The sequence below is a fragment of the Oncorhynchus mykiss genome, chromosome 13 (assembly GCF_057628025.1).
Source record: "Oncorhynchus mykiss isolate SJ-2025 chromosome 13, ASM5762802v1, whole genome shotgun sequence".
NCBI lineage: Eukaryota > Metazoa > Chordata > Actinopteri > Salmoniformes > Salmonidae > Oncorhynchus > Oncorhynchus mykiss.
The window spans coordinates 45194119-45210317 of NC_143034.1; the positions used below are offsets into that span (position 1 = coordinate 45194119).

At 43.2% G+C, this 16199-nt stretch overlaps 1 protein-coding gene across 5 annotated transcripts; it reads left to right on the plus strand.

Moving 5' to 3' along the window:
• Window positions 1-224: 224 nt before the first annotated feature.
• Window positions 225-8371, plus strand: st8sia6 (ST8 alpha-N-acetyl-neuraminide alpha-2,8-sialyltransferase 6). 5 transcript variants are annotated; one of them, XM_036940923.2, is made up of 8 exons: window positions 225-1099; window positions 2924-3007; window positions 3208-3285; window positions 3972-4116; window positions 4215-4327; window positions 4429-4521; window positions 4681-5154; window positions 7209-8371. In XM_036940923.2, the coding sequence occupies exons 1-8, from the start codon at window positions 1014-1016 to the stop codon at window positions 7465-7467; spliced, it is 1332 nt and encodes a 443-aa protein (XP_036796818.2). In that variant the 5' UTR covers window positions 225-1013; the 3' UTR covers window positions 7468-8371. The 5 variants fall into 5 exon arrangements, with proteins under 5 accessions (XP_036796818.2, XP_036796819.1, XP_036796820.1 ...); XM_090196307.1 differs by having other exon boundaries at window positions 386-1340; XM_036940924.2 differs by lacking the exon at window positions 3208-3285.
• The last annotated feature ends 7828 nt before the right edge of the window (window positions 8372-16199 follow it).

The following is a 16199-nucleotide window of genomic DNA, read 5'->3' on the forward strand; positions in this document are numbered from 1 at the left end:
TGCAAACCACCCGGAAAGTAAACTTGTAGAGCCAGCCAGATAGGGAACGGGACAGTCAAAGAAGGGCACGGGATAGAGAACAGGGAAACTGTAAATCTGATTGGCCGATAGCCCTTTTCCCATAGCCTACTCTGACCATCATTGGCTAATGGAAAAATAAATCCCTGCCACACAGACGCTCACACACACACACATACATACACTACACACACTCATAAGCACTCACACACATAAGTCAAGAGGCAGACCCTGGGCTAATTCAGTACCAGGGAATTGTATTACTGGCTGCTCTCCATGTAGAGGAGGGGAGAGAAGAGGGGAGAGGTGGTTCGGGGGGGGGGGGGGGGGGGGGGTATTACAGGAAGGGAGGGAGGGGGAAAGCGTTTAGAAGGCTAGGACTCAGGGGTGGGGTTGGAGAATGCAGACAGAGCAACAGCTTGAGCTCTGGGACTACAGTGAACTGAAAGTAAGAGCGTGGTGTGCTCTCAACGAAGGAGTGAGAAAGAGAAAGCCAGAAAGGGAGATGAAAGGAAACAAGACACATCAATCTACGTAAAGGAGGGCGTGTGGACAAAAGACTGACATTGTAGTTCTATAGGAGCCTAGCGGAGGGGGAGAAAAGAGGGGGGAAAGGAGAGAGGAGATTTTTATAGGGTACAGACAGAGATATGATAGTCTGCTTATAGAAGAGGTGTGCCTGGAAACGCTCTGAGAAAGAGACAGAGGGGGAGAGACAGAGAGAGAGAGGGAGAAAGAGAGGGCGGAAAATGAGGGGGGAGTGAGTGAGACAGAAAGATTAACCACAGTCAGAAAGAGCGAGAGTGAGCAGTGAAGGACAATCTGGGGCAAATAGCAAGGGAGGGAGGGGGAGGTAAAAATAAGAAAAGGAAAGAGGGGAAAGGTCTGAAACAAACTAATGTGTAAGTGCTGAGTGAAGGACAATAGGAGAGAGGGAGAGAGAGAGAAAAGAAGAGGAGGGGGCCAGCCAGAGGAAGTAGCAGGGCGAGAGAGGCATGAGGGGACTGTTCTCCTTTATGCTCACCCTGTCCATCCTGGGGACTGTCCTGACTGCACTCGTCTGGTACTTCTTCAGCAAACAGTGAGTCCCACTCCTTTCACACCCCTTCTCCTTAACTTCCTCCATCTTGACTGGGCAGGTGTTGGAGCCTTTAGCCCCGGGCTAGGGTGGGGGATTAGGTCTGGCTGATGGTAGCTAGCTGCATATCCTCCAGACAGATTCCGAGAGGAAGGGAGGAATGGAGTGAGTCTCCACACTTCTGATTTTAAGAGTGTGACTGTTTCACATCGGTTGGTGTGAGTAGCTGCTGTAGTGGAACAAGGTAAGAGTTGTATATTATATGTTTGGTATTGGTGGTTATGCCTGTTCACTGCCTGTTCACTGGTTCTCTCTCTCCCTCTCTCTCTCTCTCTCTCTCTCTCTCTCTCTCTCTCTCTTTCTCTCTCTCTCTCCCCCTCTCCCTCTCTCCCCCTCTCCCCCTCTCCCCCTCTCTCCCTCTCTCCCTCTCCCCCTCTCCCCCTCTCTCCCTCTCTCCCTCTCTCCCTCTCTCTCTCCTCAGAGCAGTGGTTGGCTTTCTCAATGCTTGTTACTGTGGGCATCTTAACTAAACCGCCGAAACCTCATGATTATGTGGTGGAAAAGAGAGGGAGAGAGAGAAACGTCTGTTTGTGCCTCAGCAGAGTTGATGGATTTCATACCAGCCCACTATTAATGAACTCTGAACAACCTGTACCAATTGTACATCTTGTGTTGAAGCGAACTCAACTGTTAATTTTTTACAATGTAGGTAGAATAAGCTGAAGGTGTTGCGTTGGTGAATTTTGAAATCTCATACTCAAACAAAAAACATTATAGCAGATCTTTTCTCCCCTTGACCAGTTGTTTCTAAAAAAAAAACATACAAACCTGGCGTGTGCTTGTAGGTGTGCTCTGCTAGATATTGATTTTAAATAGTGATCTATTTTCAGTGGGAAATTAATAAGTTGCCTGTAGGCAGAGGAAGATAAGTGAGTGAAAGGGGAACAGAACATTTGTACAAGAGATCGAGATCAAAAAGTCACTGCAATGTGCCTTCTCATGCTGTTACCGCAACACGCCTGATGAACACACTGTTTTCGCTTAGCGTCGGCCCTTCTGTGACAGTGAAACTTGAGAGACATTTTTTTTCCCCTCCCCAGTCATGTCTCGATGAAACTAACTGTCTAAATGGTCTCTGTCTGAATGTGACTCGAGACTCTCAGATTAATCTTAGAACTAAAGTGTTGTTTGACATTCACCATCTGCAGGATATGACAATTATCCCACCATAAATAACTGTCGACAAGAGTGTCTCATTCTGGAGTGGGGAAACTCATGCACCCTCTGTAGTGTGTTCTTAAAACATCTCTTTATAGTTCACTTCAAGGGGGATTATCTGTATACAGTAAAATCAGGCTTGATCTTGCCCTTGGATTACTTATCAGATCTAAATATGAACAGTCCCCTGTCTTTCCGATCATTTGCGGTTGGCACTTACGTGTGTAATGCTGCTGTGAAACCCCTTCAGGAATTCAGGGTTTCCTGTTAGATAATCAGTAAAACACACTAGACTCAGAGGGATAAGGTAAAATGGCTGCCCAGTGTGTTCTGTTTTGCCTTCGATAACCCTTTAGCTCACCAGGTTATTGTTACAGTGCGCACAACATTCAGCTATTGATTTAATGTAAACCCACTGTAAAATGATCACATCAACACAATTCATTCAGCGAAGTTAACATGGTAAACTCAAACAATACACTGCAAATACAACAGCAAACAATGCAGCTATACAAGTGTTGACAAGATAAGTGGTGTACTGGGTTCAAACAGAGGTCAACTCATCCTTCTATTCTCTCTGTCTTCCTCTGTCCCTGTTGGTGTACATAGCAATGTTCAACCTGGCAGACCCCCTCACAAAAGTCCTATTATGAACTCTGGGCCATTCCCCTCCAGAACATGCAAGGGCTGCAGGTGAGACTAGACACACGCCCTGGCAACCCACAATCCTCTCTGCTCAACAACCACCTCATCTGTCTCTCTTCCTGTTATTAACTTCATTATATGGTTCATAACTGCATGTTCTATGTTTTGTGTGTGTGTGTGTGTGTGTGTGTGTGTGTGTGTGTGTGTGTGTGTGTGTGTCTGTGTGTGTCTGTGTGTGTGTGTCAAAGGGATACAGTCACTGACAAAGTGTTGGAGCTCTACTCTCACAGCTGGAGGAAGCAGGAGGACAAGTTCAGAAAGTTCAGGTGAAATATCGACGCACAATAAACCCAGACTCTGAGCCCCACTAAAAGCCAGCCACGATGAGCCTAAGACCACTTTGTGAGGGTCACAAACTCAAACAAAAGGGATGTTTCCTTTCTACCTTAGAAGAATGAGAAACAAAAGCACCTGGAAGTGTGCTTAAAAGCAGGGGAAGTGACCTGTGAAATGTTAGCGTTGACTTCTTCATGCTGCTAGTAGCAGCAGCAGCAGGGGTCAGAGTCGTGTGATTGTTGCATCAGTCAGTGGGTATTTCCCTTCTCAGCTGTCCTGTCTCCGCAGGCTAACACTGGCTTAGTAAAGCTCCCTCTGAGTATACAGAGACTTCAACAACACCAAACAACACAAAAGAGAACTGCAAGGAGCTTTGTAAATGAATAAACACTTGAAAGGAAGGACACTCGAGAGCAGAAATCTAAAAGACTATATTTTTCAATAAACATCCCTTTCCAATTTTTATATTTATATCAAGACAAGACGATGAAGCCTTGTTTATGTGTATATATATGATATTTTCTTAAATTTATCACCAGTAGCTTTTTATACCTAACTTATTAACCAGACTGTTTCAAAATAAGAGAAACGTGTGTATGAAGTACGATTCATTTACAGTACGCTTTTAATACTGTGTCTTTATCTTATAATCAAAAGGTTATTGTTGTGTTCTCAGGTCTCTTCTGAGTAACAGATGTCATGGACTCACCAAGGCTATGGTAACACAGGCTAACACTCCTCTGGGGTCAAAGGTTGTGTACGATGGAGAGAAGAGGAAGCCTCTTCAGGTGACCCCTGAACTGTTCAGCACCTTTGCTAAGGTTTGTTGCTCTGGTCCAGAGCGTCACCTCAATGAATAGTGTGTGTGAGTGTGTGTTTAAGAAAGAGAGTGACATGACACATGTTGTGTTGCCTACAGGAGAATCCTTTTGTGAATACGACATGGGATACGTGTTCTGTGGTTGGGAATGGGGGAATCCTAGCTAATAGCAGCTGTGGAGAGAAAATCGACTCCGCCCAGTTTGTTATCAGGTGTGAGACAGAAGACTTACTCCACAATAATTACCTTTCCCTCTCAAACATTGTTAGACACAAATTCACTGACTACTTCCCTCTATGTCTCCCTCTCTCAGGTGTAACCTCCCTCCTCTGGAGAATGGCTATGAGCGAGACGTGGGCAACAAGACAGACTTGGTGACAGCTAATCCCAGCATCCTCATGGAGAAGTGAGTTTGGGGGTACATTGGGCTTCTCATACTGCTTATCATCTGGTGTTTTATGGTGGATTGAGAAATTATCTGATCATGTATTCTAGTGCTGGTCAAATGTATCTCCTCCAGCTATTCTTCACCTCTCTTTTTTCTCTCCATACCATCCTCTCTCAGATATGGGGGCCTGCAGGAGCGTCGTCGGCCCTTTGTGGAGAGCCTGCGTAGCTATGGCGACTCCCTGATGCTCCTGCCAGCCTTCTCGTACGGCCACAACACGCCCGTGTCTCTGCGGGCCCTCTACACCATCCAGGACTTTGACAGCCCCTCGCGGCCCGTCTTCCTCAACCCAGAGTACCTACAGAGTCTGGCGCGCTTCTGGCAGGGCCAGGGCCTGCGAACGGTACGCCTCAGCACAGGACTCATCGTGGCTAGCCTGGCGTTGGAGCTGTGTGCCAACGTGCATCTCTACGGGTTCTGGCCCTTTAATGAACACCCCCACCGACACCAGCCCCTCACCAACCACTACTACGACAACAGGCAGAGTAAGAAGACGGTGCACGCCATGCCCGCTGAGTTTGACCACCTGCTAAGACTCCACACCCAGGGCGTGCTCAGGATACACCTGGGAGAGTGTGCACCCACCGCCAGGTAGGCCCCACCCCTTTACCGGAAATGTACCTACAGCTAGGACATACACAACAGGGACATAGGGCTCTCCTGTAGACTCTCTCAGGAGTCTTACCCAGTTGTTGTTACCTGCCAGATCGGATGGCCCTGAACACTCTGGTATTCAGCACAGGGGCATGTTTTATGTGTCAGCTGTCTGGTCACAGTGGAGGAGCAAGGTGGAGGCTGGGAGGTTTAGTCTCCCCAGCAGCCGTTTGTCGATTCTCATAGGTGAGAGTGTGCAGAACAGGTTGATCCGTAATCAAATGATTTGTACTGGACCCAAAATGGGTATAAATACATGAAATATGCATATCATATACTGTATAGATTTACAATTATGTTTTTATCGTCACAAGTGTTCCAGCTAGAACATAAAGAATGTTTTTTGTTTTGTTGGACATTAACTGAGAAGCCATTTTGGTGGTTAAATACAAAGTATTTTGGAGCATGTATGATTTTAGATGAGGCCTTCCCAACTACAGTGGAGTACCTAATATGACTACGCTTTCCGACTGTAGCCAAAATGATCACATGCGAGCCTTTAAGAGTTAACTGAATGTCTGGTCATGTCAATCCTACACCTCCTGGATCGGACAACCTTCAGCTGGACCGTCACAGTCATATACATATTTAATATCAATGATGATTAAATGTGTTATATCTCATTGTGACATCGTGTATAATACATTCAATGTGGTACAGGGTCCTTCCATGAAATGAGTCCCTTTTTTGTCTCTTTTGATGTTTGAAGTAGAAATTGTGCACCAATATTGCATTTTAAAAGACTTAAATGAAGGGCCCATTAATATAGACCACATGGGGAATTCAATAAATCTGATTTTTAATATGAATAAAAGACTAAAATAAAAGGCTAAAATACCAGAATTCAGAATTTCTATATCTCCCTCTGTGACGTCAAGAAAGATTCTAACGCACTTAAACCCAACTTATTTTTTTACCGTCATTTTACAGCTCAAGTTATTTTGTTGCTTTGACCAAGTTATTTCTGAAGATTATTATTTATTTCATATGATGATGCCTGTCTGTCATTTTAAGGTCAACCCTGTGAACTGAACTCTCGTTTTAATATGGTGAAACTATTCCTTTTAAAAATGTTTTTTTGAAACGAAACATTGAATATCTAATAGTAAAATCATAGTGTAAAAGCAGAGCTGCTTCTCATCTCTTTTTTGGCAATTTTCTGGTGTTTTGTGGTGGAAAACCGAGTGGGGTCGAGCATGACACGTCAACCCTGTTACCCATATAGGATCAGGCTAGAATTTATTTTACAATTATTATAATTTTTTTGTGATGCTTGCGTTCAAGTGCCATTCTCTGTTTCACCCAACAAGCTTCCATTGCTCCTGTCACAAGGAGGAATGGCTGATTTTTAAGATTAAATGGTATACCCTGTTGCAGTCAACCTTGATACTTTATTTGGCACTTAATAGGCACCGACTAGTAATTTTTTATTCAAACTCTTAAAATGAGAAAAAACTTTTTTTTTATTAAGTTGAACATGTGCTCTTCATGACAGAATGTTAAAATTAGGTGAAATAAAACACTTTTTTTCTTCACCAAGTTAGACTACCCAAAACCCAGCTAACAACAAACGCTCCCACAACTTCAGAGAACGTTTCCTTCAGAGTCTCATTAGGCCACCAGAAGGGACTCGTTTCCTGGAATGACCCTACTACTACATCAACACTTTTTGTTTCATAATATCAAAACACATTTTGGGAAAGAAAAAACAGTTTCGATGATCCTGTAAACATAAAATAACAATAAAGGGTTCTTACACAGCAAGGACTGTACTAGATACCTCACCCAGGTCCAACAAACTCAGAGTAATGATGCAATTGTCTTTAAAACAAATGTGGAAATGATCTAGTGAGTGTCATTAGTCCAATGTTAGTCCAGTGCTTGAAAGTAACCTGGCACAGTGTGTTTTATTAATAACACAAACACACTGATGTTACATAACCCTTCAAAGAGAGATCTTTTCCAATCTGGTTCTTTGTACCATTTGACAGTCCTGGATGTAGCTCAAAGATGGCCTGGACCCCAGCCTCAGTCTCAGGCCTCAGTCTCCCGGTTGGCTCTCTGGGTAGTGCCATGCCCACACTGGTACAACGCAACACAACCTCCCAGAGCCGGAAGCCTTGGGCTGGGCCCGACACCAACGTCTCTGGACCATCAGGATTGGGGCAGGGTGCTTCTGAAGACCCCACACAGGGTTCAGAGCAAAGGACAAAACACAGGACGGGGAACAGAAGGAGACCAGGGAAGTGATGACACCCATAAACATTTCTGGGGGTCCCCTTTCATAAAGAGTTTCCATGGTTACCAGCTCACACAGCCCAAAGCATTATAACAACAAATACTCTCCCCCCTGTGACCATGGTGACAGTAAATAATCTGTGCTGTGACTAAGTAACAACAGTAGCAAGGGAGTGAGGTAGTGGTGGGGGGATGCAGGATTGACAGTTCACTTATTAGCACTGTAGCTGCTGTAAGTAATATAAAACCAGATGCATGGGTAAGAAGGGCATTCTAGATCTTGTATTATTTCCCTATAATGCAAGATATATTTGGAAGGTAGAATTCAGTAGCTATTCATTCTTACATGTTCTATGTTTGGACTGCTTTTGAAAGCAAAAGTCCAATTGAAAACATTATTGTCATTTTTTTAACTTGATTTTCATAATGGTAAGCTCGGACTAATGGTTTTATTAGCTAAACTAGCAAGTCTGTTTGTTTGGTTACCACGGCAAACTGTAGCTATCTAGTAAACGTGCTAGCTACTTTAATGGATGTTGAACACATTTCTAGCGTCAAATGTCTTAAATTATAGCCATGGTTGTCACGCCCTGATCTGTTTCACCTGTCCTCGTGCTTGTCTCCACCTCCCTCCAGGTGTCGCCCATCTTCCCCACTTATCCCCTGGGTATTTATACCTGTGTTTTCTGTCTGTCTGTGCCAGTTCGTCCTGTTTGTTCAAGTCAACCAGCGCTTTGTCTCAGTGCCTGCTTTTTCCCTAGTCTCTCTTCTTCTCGTCCTCTTGGTTTTGACCCTTGCCTGACCTGACCCTGGGCCTGCCTGTACCTTGGCCCCACTACTCTGGATTATAGACCCCTGCCTGCCTTGACCTGTCGTTTGCCTGCCCCTGTTGTTGCAATAAACATTGTTACTTCAACACAGTCTGCACTTGGGTCTTACCTGAAACGTGATAATGGTATAAAGGAGATAATCAACTCGGGGCACTATGAGTTCTCTGGAAAATGATGCAACTCGGTGGAAGGTCAGTTCCACTCACCTAGCGCGTCGTGGAACACACCTTCCATCTTACTATTGTGTACCTTAGTAGCGCTTCTCTTCCTACTCTTTCTACACCTTCCACCTCGTTCATTGTTTTCCATAGAAAGCATAGCCCCGAGTTGATTATCCCCTACCGACATTTCTTCGACCTCACTCCAATATGCTTTCCACACCATTTCAATGTATTTTGCTAGACCTCAAAGATCGACATTAACGGACTCTTATGCCACTACCAATAGCATTAACTATGTATGGAATGCTGTGTGAAAATGTCTTAGCACCGAGGCTGGTTTTTGCAAGTATTCAGACCCTTTGCTATGAGACTCGAAATTGAGGCTCAGGTGCATCCTGTTCCCATTGATCATCCTTGAGATGTTTCTACAACTTGACTGGTGTCCACCTGCAGTAAATTCAATTGATTGGATATGATTTGGAAAGGCACACACCTGTCTATATGACGTCCCACAGTTGACAGTGCATGTCAGAGCAAAAACCAAGCCATGAGGTCGAAGGAACTGTGTCTAGGCACAGATCTGGGGAAGGGTACCAAAAAAGGTCTGATTGAACCAAGGTTGAACTCCCCAAGAACACAGTGGCCTCCATTATTCTTAAATGGAAGAAGTTTGGAACCACCAAGACTCTTCCTAGAGTTGGAACTGAGCAATCAGGGGAGAAGGGCCTTGGTCAGGGAGGTGACCAAGAACCCAATGGTCACTCTAACCGAGTTCCAAAGTTCCTCTATGGAGATGGGAGAACCATCCAGAAGGATAACAATCTCTGCAGCACTCTATCAATCAGACCTTTATTGTAGAGTGGCCAATCGGAAGCCACTCCTGTAAAAGGCACATGACAGCCTGCTTGGAGTTTACCAAAAGGCACCCAAAGGACTCTGACCATGAGAAACAAGATTCACTGGTCTGATGAAACCAAGATTAAACTCTTTGGCCTGAATGCCAAGTGTCACGTCTGTAGGAAACCTGGCACCATCCCTACGGTAAAGCATGGTGGTGGCAGCATCATGCTGTGTGGATGTTTTTCAGCAGTAAGACTGGGAGACTAATCTGGAGAGACCTGAAAATAGCTGTGCAGCGACGCTCCCCAGAGAAGAATGGGAGAAACTCCACAAATACAGGTGTGCCAAGCTTGTAGCGTCATACCCAAGAAGTCTTGAGGCTGTAATCGCTGCCAAAGGTGATTCAACAAAGTACTGAGTAAAGGGTCTGAATAAATGTGATATTTCAGTTTTTAATTTAACAAAAACTTGTTTCTGCTTTGTCATTATGGGGTATTGTGTGTAGATTGATGAATTTAATCCATTTTAGAATAAGGCTGTAATGTAACAAAATGTGGAAAAAGTCAAGGGGTCTGAACACAATAACGCGCCACCAGTAACCTTTAGCACACATTATTCCTCCTGCATTCTACTATCATTACACTACCTTACCAGTCCAGAGCAGATATTTTCACTGTGTCTCCAGCCACTGGGGATACCTAAATTACCGGCTGGGTACTCTTGTTTTTTTTTTTAATCGTCCTCCAGAGAACCAACCGGAATAATCCCCTGGAAAGCACTGGTGTTACTCCTTTCCTCTTCCCTTGCTTTCCCCAAATACATCATGTTAACATAGCTTCTTTTACTGCCAATTCAGTCAGCTAGGACACATAATAGGGAAAATACTTTTGTTATTGTTTGAAAGCAGCGGTACCCACATGTTGCGGTTCAAGAACATGGGTTCATGAGATTCCATTCATGTGGACTGTGACCTCAGTGTAGAGCCAGCTGCTGCTCTCAGCTCCACTCTGCTCTGTGTCCCACTGGCCCTTATCTCTGGGGAGCACTTATTTCGGGCAATCTAACAAACAAGTACACTAACTAAATCGTTCCATTTTTTTACACTGTAATATTCCCCCGTCACCTCAGCTGTTTACTCACTAATGAACTGACTGACAAATGGAAAGGTCGGAGAGAGTTTGTTTCAGTTTCTTAGAGTTTAAGTTCTTAGAATTGTGGTGAAATTAGGAGTTTTCTGAGATTCTACTTATATTAGATCATAGATGGAATCAAACGTGCATTTCTGTATGATTGCAAATAGGAAATCCCCTCTATTGGCTTTATACCAGTGGGGCCTCTCTGACAGTCAATCAAGGCTTCCCTGAAGGATCGAAATGTTCTCATACCAACCTGAAACTCAACCGTCACCAAATGAACAACTTCCAAACAAATATGACACAGCTGACATGAGAAGAAGTGACATATCTGACCCGTCTGCTGCATGGGTCCCTGGAATAGTGACACAGCATCAGCCTGTATGACTTGAATCCTTCTGATCGGCCCGTACAGCCCCCTGCTCTCCACCAATCAAAATCAAACGGGAACCCGACTGTGAGAGTAAGAGGACAATACAACAACATCCCAAGAGTCCATGTCAGTCTTTTCTTGTTCTGGTGATATGGTGCTTCTATACTGAAGTGACAGGCATCAGGGAGACAGGAAGTACATTGATGGGGATACCAGACTGGAACTCTCAGAAACATCCTTCACAAAAGGCTAGAAAACAGTGCTTTTTTACTGTTGGTTTATGATGAAATCCCCAAAAGGTGACATTGACAAGGATAGAGGACCTCTAACAGACTACCCATCATCAGACAACTAGATCTCTGCATGTACATAAAGTGCTTCACTACATTGATATCAACAGACACATGCTTAAGGAAGAGAATGTGGCCTCCTGAAGAGGAGACACAGTTGACAAAAATGTCATCTTGATTCAGTTTAACTGGAGACCTTTTTTTCCCCAGTTTATAATCCGGGCCTGACATCAACATAATGTGACGTCTGAGAAAAGTATCTGTCTAATGTAGAACTGTCAGCTCCCACACAGTGAGATAAACAGCCTACAAGGCCAATCACAAGCCATCATGTCTCCTGCTGGAATGAAAAGTGCTGGGAAAGCGATGTGTCACATCTGCACTTCTGCTGAATACCGTCGCCTCCTAGTTCCAACCCCACTCACCAAGCACCATGGGACCATGTTGGGACAATGTTGACACAGAGTCTGGAAGAGTGCCCAAATCCACTTGCACACGCACACACACACACACACACACAGAGACACACAAGCACGCAGGGGCGGACTAGGACCAGAAATCGGCCCTGGCATTTACAGTGCCTTCAGAAAATATTCACACCCCTTGACTTTTTACAAATGTTATTCTGTTACAGCCTGAATTTAAAATGGATTACATTTTGTGTCACTGGCCTACACACAATACACCATAATGTCAACGTGCAATTATATTTTTAGACATTGTTACAAATTTAATACAAATGAAAAGCTGAAATCTCTTGAGTGAATAAGTATGCAACCCATTTGTTATGAAAAGACAAAGTAAATTCAGAAATAAAAATGTGCATTACAAGTCACATAATATGTTGCATGAACTCACTCTGTGTGCAATAATAGTGTTTAACAGGATTTTTGAGTGACTACCACATCTCTGTACCTCACACATACAATTATCTGAATTTCAAAGACAGATTCAACCACAAAGACCAGGGAGGTTTTCCAATGCACTGCAAATGGGTAGATAAAAAATCAGACTTTGAATATCCTTTTGAGGATGATGATAATTAATAATTACACTTTGGATGGTGTATCAATAGACCCTGTCACTACAAAGATACAGGCGTCCTTCCTAACTCAGTTGCCAGAGAGGAAGGAAACCGCTCAGGGATTTCAACATGAGGCCAATGGTGACTTTTAAAACAGTTACAGAGTTTAATGGCTGTGATAGGAGAAAACCAAGGATAGATCAACAACCTTGTAGTTACTCCACAATACTAACCTAAATGACAGAGCTTGTACAGAATAAAAATATTCCCAAACATGCATCCTGTTTGCAATAAGGCATTAAAGTAAAACTGCAAAAAATGTGGCAAAGAAATGAACTTTATGTCCTGAATACAAAATGTTATGTTTGGGGCAAATCCAACACAACACATGACTGAGTACCACTCTTCATATTTTCAAATATGGTGGTGGCTGCATCATGTTCTTGGTATGCTTGACATCAGCAAGGACTGGGGAGTTTTTTTAGGACAAAAATAAACGGAATATAGCTAAGCACAGGCAAAATCCTAGAGGAAAACCTTGTTCAGTCTGCTTTCCAACAGGCACTAGGAGAAAATTCACCTTTCAGCAGGACAATAACCTAAGAGTTGCTTACCAAGACAATATTGAATGTTCCTGAGTGGCCTCGTTACAGTTTTGACTTAAATCGGCTTGAAAATGTATAACAAGACTTGAAAATGGGTGTCTAGCAATGATCAACAACCAACTTGACATAGCTCGAAGAATTTTTAAAGGAATAATGTGCAAATATTGCACAATCCAGGTGTGCAAAGCTCTTAGAGACTAACCCAGAAAGACTCAAAGCTGTAATCGCTGCCAAAGGTGATTCTAACATGTATTCACTCAGGGGTGTGAATACTTTCTAAAAACAAATAAATATTTAACCCACTTTGAATTCAGGTTGTAACAAAACAAAACGTGTAATAAGCCAAGGGGTATGAATACTTTCCGAAAGCACTGTGTAACACACCGGACAGTTTTTCTTCCTTTAGGACCCCTCACTGGCACATTTTCTGCCTCGAGGCCCTCACATCGGCCCATTTTTTTCCTTGAGGCCCCCAATACTAGCCAGATAATGATAATTTTGCACAAAAGTTAGATAGGCCCACTGGGCTAAAAATGGACCAGCCCATCTGGCATTTGCCGGAAATGCTAGATGGCCAGTCCGCCCCTGCGTGAGCGTACCACACAGCCATAAGGCACCCCAGACCGTACTGACTGATGCTCAGATGTGGAACAGATGGGGGCCTCAGCCTTCCTTCTCTCTGAGATGGCCCCCCTCAAGGACCTTAACCATTCTCTCCATTGGCAAACTGTTATCAGGGAGGGGTCAATATATTAGCTAATCACACCCTTTTAAGATATCATACATTTGAGGATTCCATTGATAATTTGGTGTGTCTAAATCCAAAGTGTCACTTGGTGTTATGCTGCATTCACGTGCTAGTCGGAGGTCGGAAACTCTGACATTTCCGACTTGTTAACTGGTTGAACACGGCACATGTATAACTACAACCAGTTAGCAAGTCAGACATTTCAGAGTTTCCTTGTTTCCGACTAGCACGTGAACGCGGCATAAGTCAATTTAAATGAAGGGAAATAACATTGTGAGTAAAACGATTATTCATATCAATTTAGTAAATCGTTTTTAAATGATTGATTACCTTAGATTTGAGCACTTGTGGCCTCCATTTCAGAAAATCCTAATTTACAAAAAATGTCTCATTGGTGTCCTACTGGTGTCACAATGTTATCATAATGTTAAAAATGATTTAAAGTTATTAAGACACCATAGTAGTTGATTCAGAATGGGAAAATGTACATGAATTTGTAATAAATATATATTTTTTTGTTATTTTTTAAATGGCACCGTAATTGAAGAATGACCCTTAAAGTAACTGAAACTAAATGGATCAAAATTGAAAAAAAGTTTTTTTCCTACTGTGCTGAATTTAATGTGGGCTGATTGCCTTGAACAAAAAAAGGGAAGTGAGAGATTGACAATGAAGAGCATCAAGGACCTCAGCCAACTGAGCCAAGGCCTGTTCACCCCGCTACCATCTACGAAGGCGGAGACAGTACAGTTGTGTCAACGCTGGGACAGAGAGACTGAAAAACAGCTTCTATCTCCAGGCCATTAGACTGTTACTAGCCGGCTAACACTCAGTACTCTATCCTACACCTCAGATGCTGCTGCCCTATGTACAGTGCATTCTGAAAATATTCAAACCCCTTGACTTTTTCCACATTTTGTTACGCTACATACAGCCTTATTCATCAATCTAAATACAATACTCCATAATGACAAAGCAAAAACAGTTAAGATTTTTTTTGCAAATGTATAAAAAATAAAAAACTTAAATATTGCATTTACAGAAGTATTCAGACCCTTTACTCAGTACTTTCTTGAAGCACCTTTGGCAGCGATTGCAGCCTTGAGTGTTCTTGGGTATGACGCTATAAGCACCTGTATTTGGGGAGATTCTCCCATTCTTCTCTGCAGATTCTCTCAAGCTCTGTCAGGTTGGGTGGGGAGTGTTGCTGCATAGCTATTTTCAGGTCTCTCCAGAGATGTTCGATCAGGTTCAAGTCCGGGTTCTGGCTGGGCCACTCAAGGACATTCAGAGACTTGTCCCTAAACCACTCCTGCATTGTCTTGGCTGTGTGCTTAGGGTCGTTGTCCTGTTGGAAGGTGAACCTTTGCCCCAGTCTGAGGCCCTGAGCGCTCTGGAGCAGGATTTCATCAATAATCTCTCTGTACTTTGCTCCGTTCATCCACCACCATGCTTCACCGTAGGGATGGTGCCAGTTTTCCTCCATTTGTGACACTTGGCATTCAGGCCAAAGAGTTCAATCTTGGTTTCATCAGACCAGAGAATCTTGTTTCTTGTTGTGCCTTTTACTGAGGAGTGGCTTCCGTCTGGACAGTCTACCATAAAGGTCTGATTGGTGGAGTGCTGCAGATCTGGTTGTCCTTCTGGAAGGTTTTCCCATCTCCACAGAGGAACTCTGGAGCTCTGTCCGAGTGATCATTGGGTTCTTGGTCACCTCCCTGATCAAGGCCCTGCTCCCCCGATTGCTCAGTTTGGCCAGTCGGCCAGCTCTAGGAAGAGTCTTGGTGGTTCCAAACTTCTTCCATTTAGGAATGATGGAGGCCGCTGTGTTCTTGGGGACCATTTTTTTGTACCCTTCTCCAGATCTGTGCCTCGACACAATCCTGTCTCAGCGCTCTACGGACAATTCCTTTGACCTCGTGGCTAGGCTTTGGCTCTGACATGCACTGTCAACTGTGTACCTTTCCGAGTCTCATAGCAAAGGGTCTGAATACTTATGTAAATAAGGTATTAATGTTTTTTACACTTAATAAGTTTGGATTTTTTTTATTTTTTATGTTCACATTGTCATTATGGGGTATTGTGTGTAGATGAATGAGGATTGTTATTTATTTAATCCATTTTAGAATAAGGCTGTAATGTAACGAAATTAGGAAAAAGGGAAGGGGTCTAGATAATTAACAAATGCACTGTATATAGACTGGTATGTGCTTTTACAAATCATGTCCAATCCATTGAATTTACCACAGGTGGACTTCAATCATGTTGTAGAAACATCTCAAGGACGATCAATGGGAACAGGATGCGCCTGAGCTCAATTTCAAGTCTCATAATGCTGTAATGAAACACAATGGGGAGAAAGGATAGGGATCTGAAAACTTTCCGAATGCACTGTACATAGTCATGGAACACTGGTCACTTGAAATCATGTTTACACACTGTTTTTCCCACTTCATATGTACAGTTGAAGTCAGAAGTTTACATAGGTTGGAGTCATTGAAACTCGTTTTTCAACCACTCCACAAATTTCTTGTTAACAAACTATAGTTTTGGCAAGTCGGTTAGGACATCTACAAGTCATTTTTCCAACAATTGTTTACAGACAGATTTTTTCACTTATCACTGTATCACTCTATCACAAATTCCAGAAAATTATGTCATGGCTTGAGAGGCTTCTGATAAGCTAATTGACATAATTTGAGTCAATTGGAGGTGTACCTGTGGATTCATTTCAAGGCCT

Coding starts and splice junctions, on each gene's coding strand:
- st8sia6 (XM_036940923.2), top strand. CDS start 1,014: ATGAGGGGACTGTTCTCCTTTATGCTCACCCTGTCCATCCTGGGGACT. Junction 3,008..3,207: donor AGAACATGCAAGGGCTGCAG/GTGAGACTAGAC, acceptor TGTGTGTCAAAG/GGATACAGTCACTGACAAAG. Junction 5,155..7,208: donor GAGTGTGCACCCACCGCCAG/GTAGGCCCCACC, acceptor ACCATTTGACAG/TCCTGGATGTAGCTCAAAGA.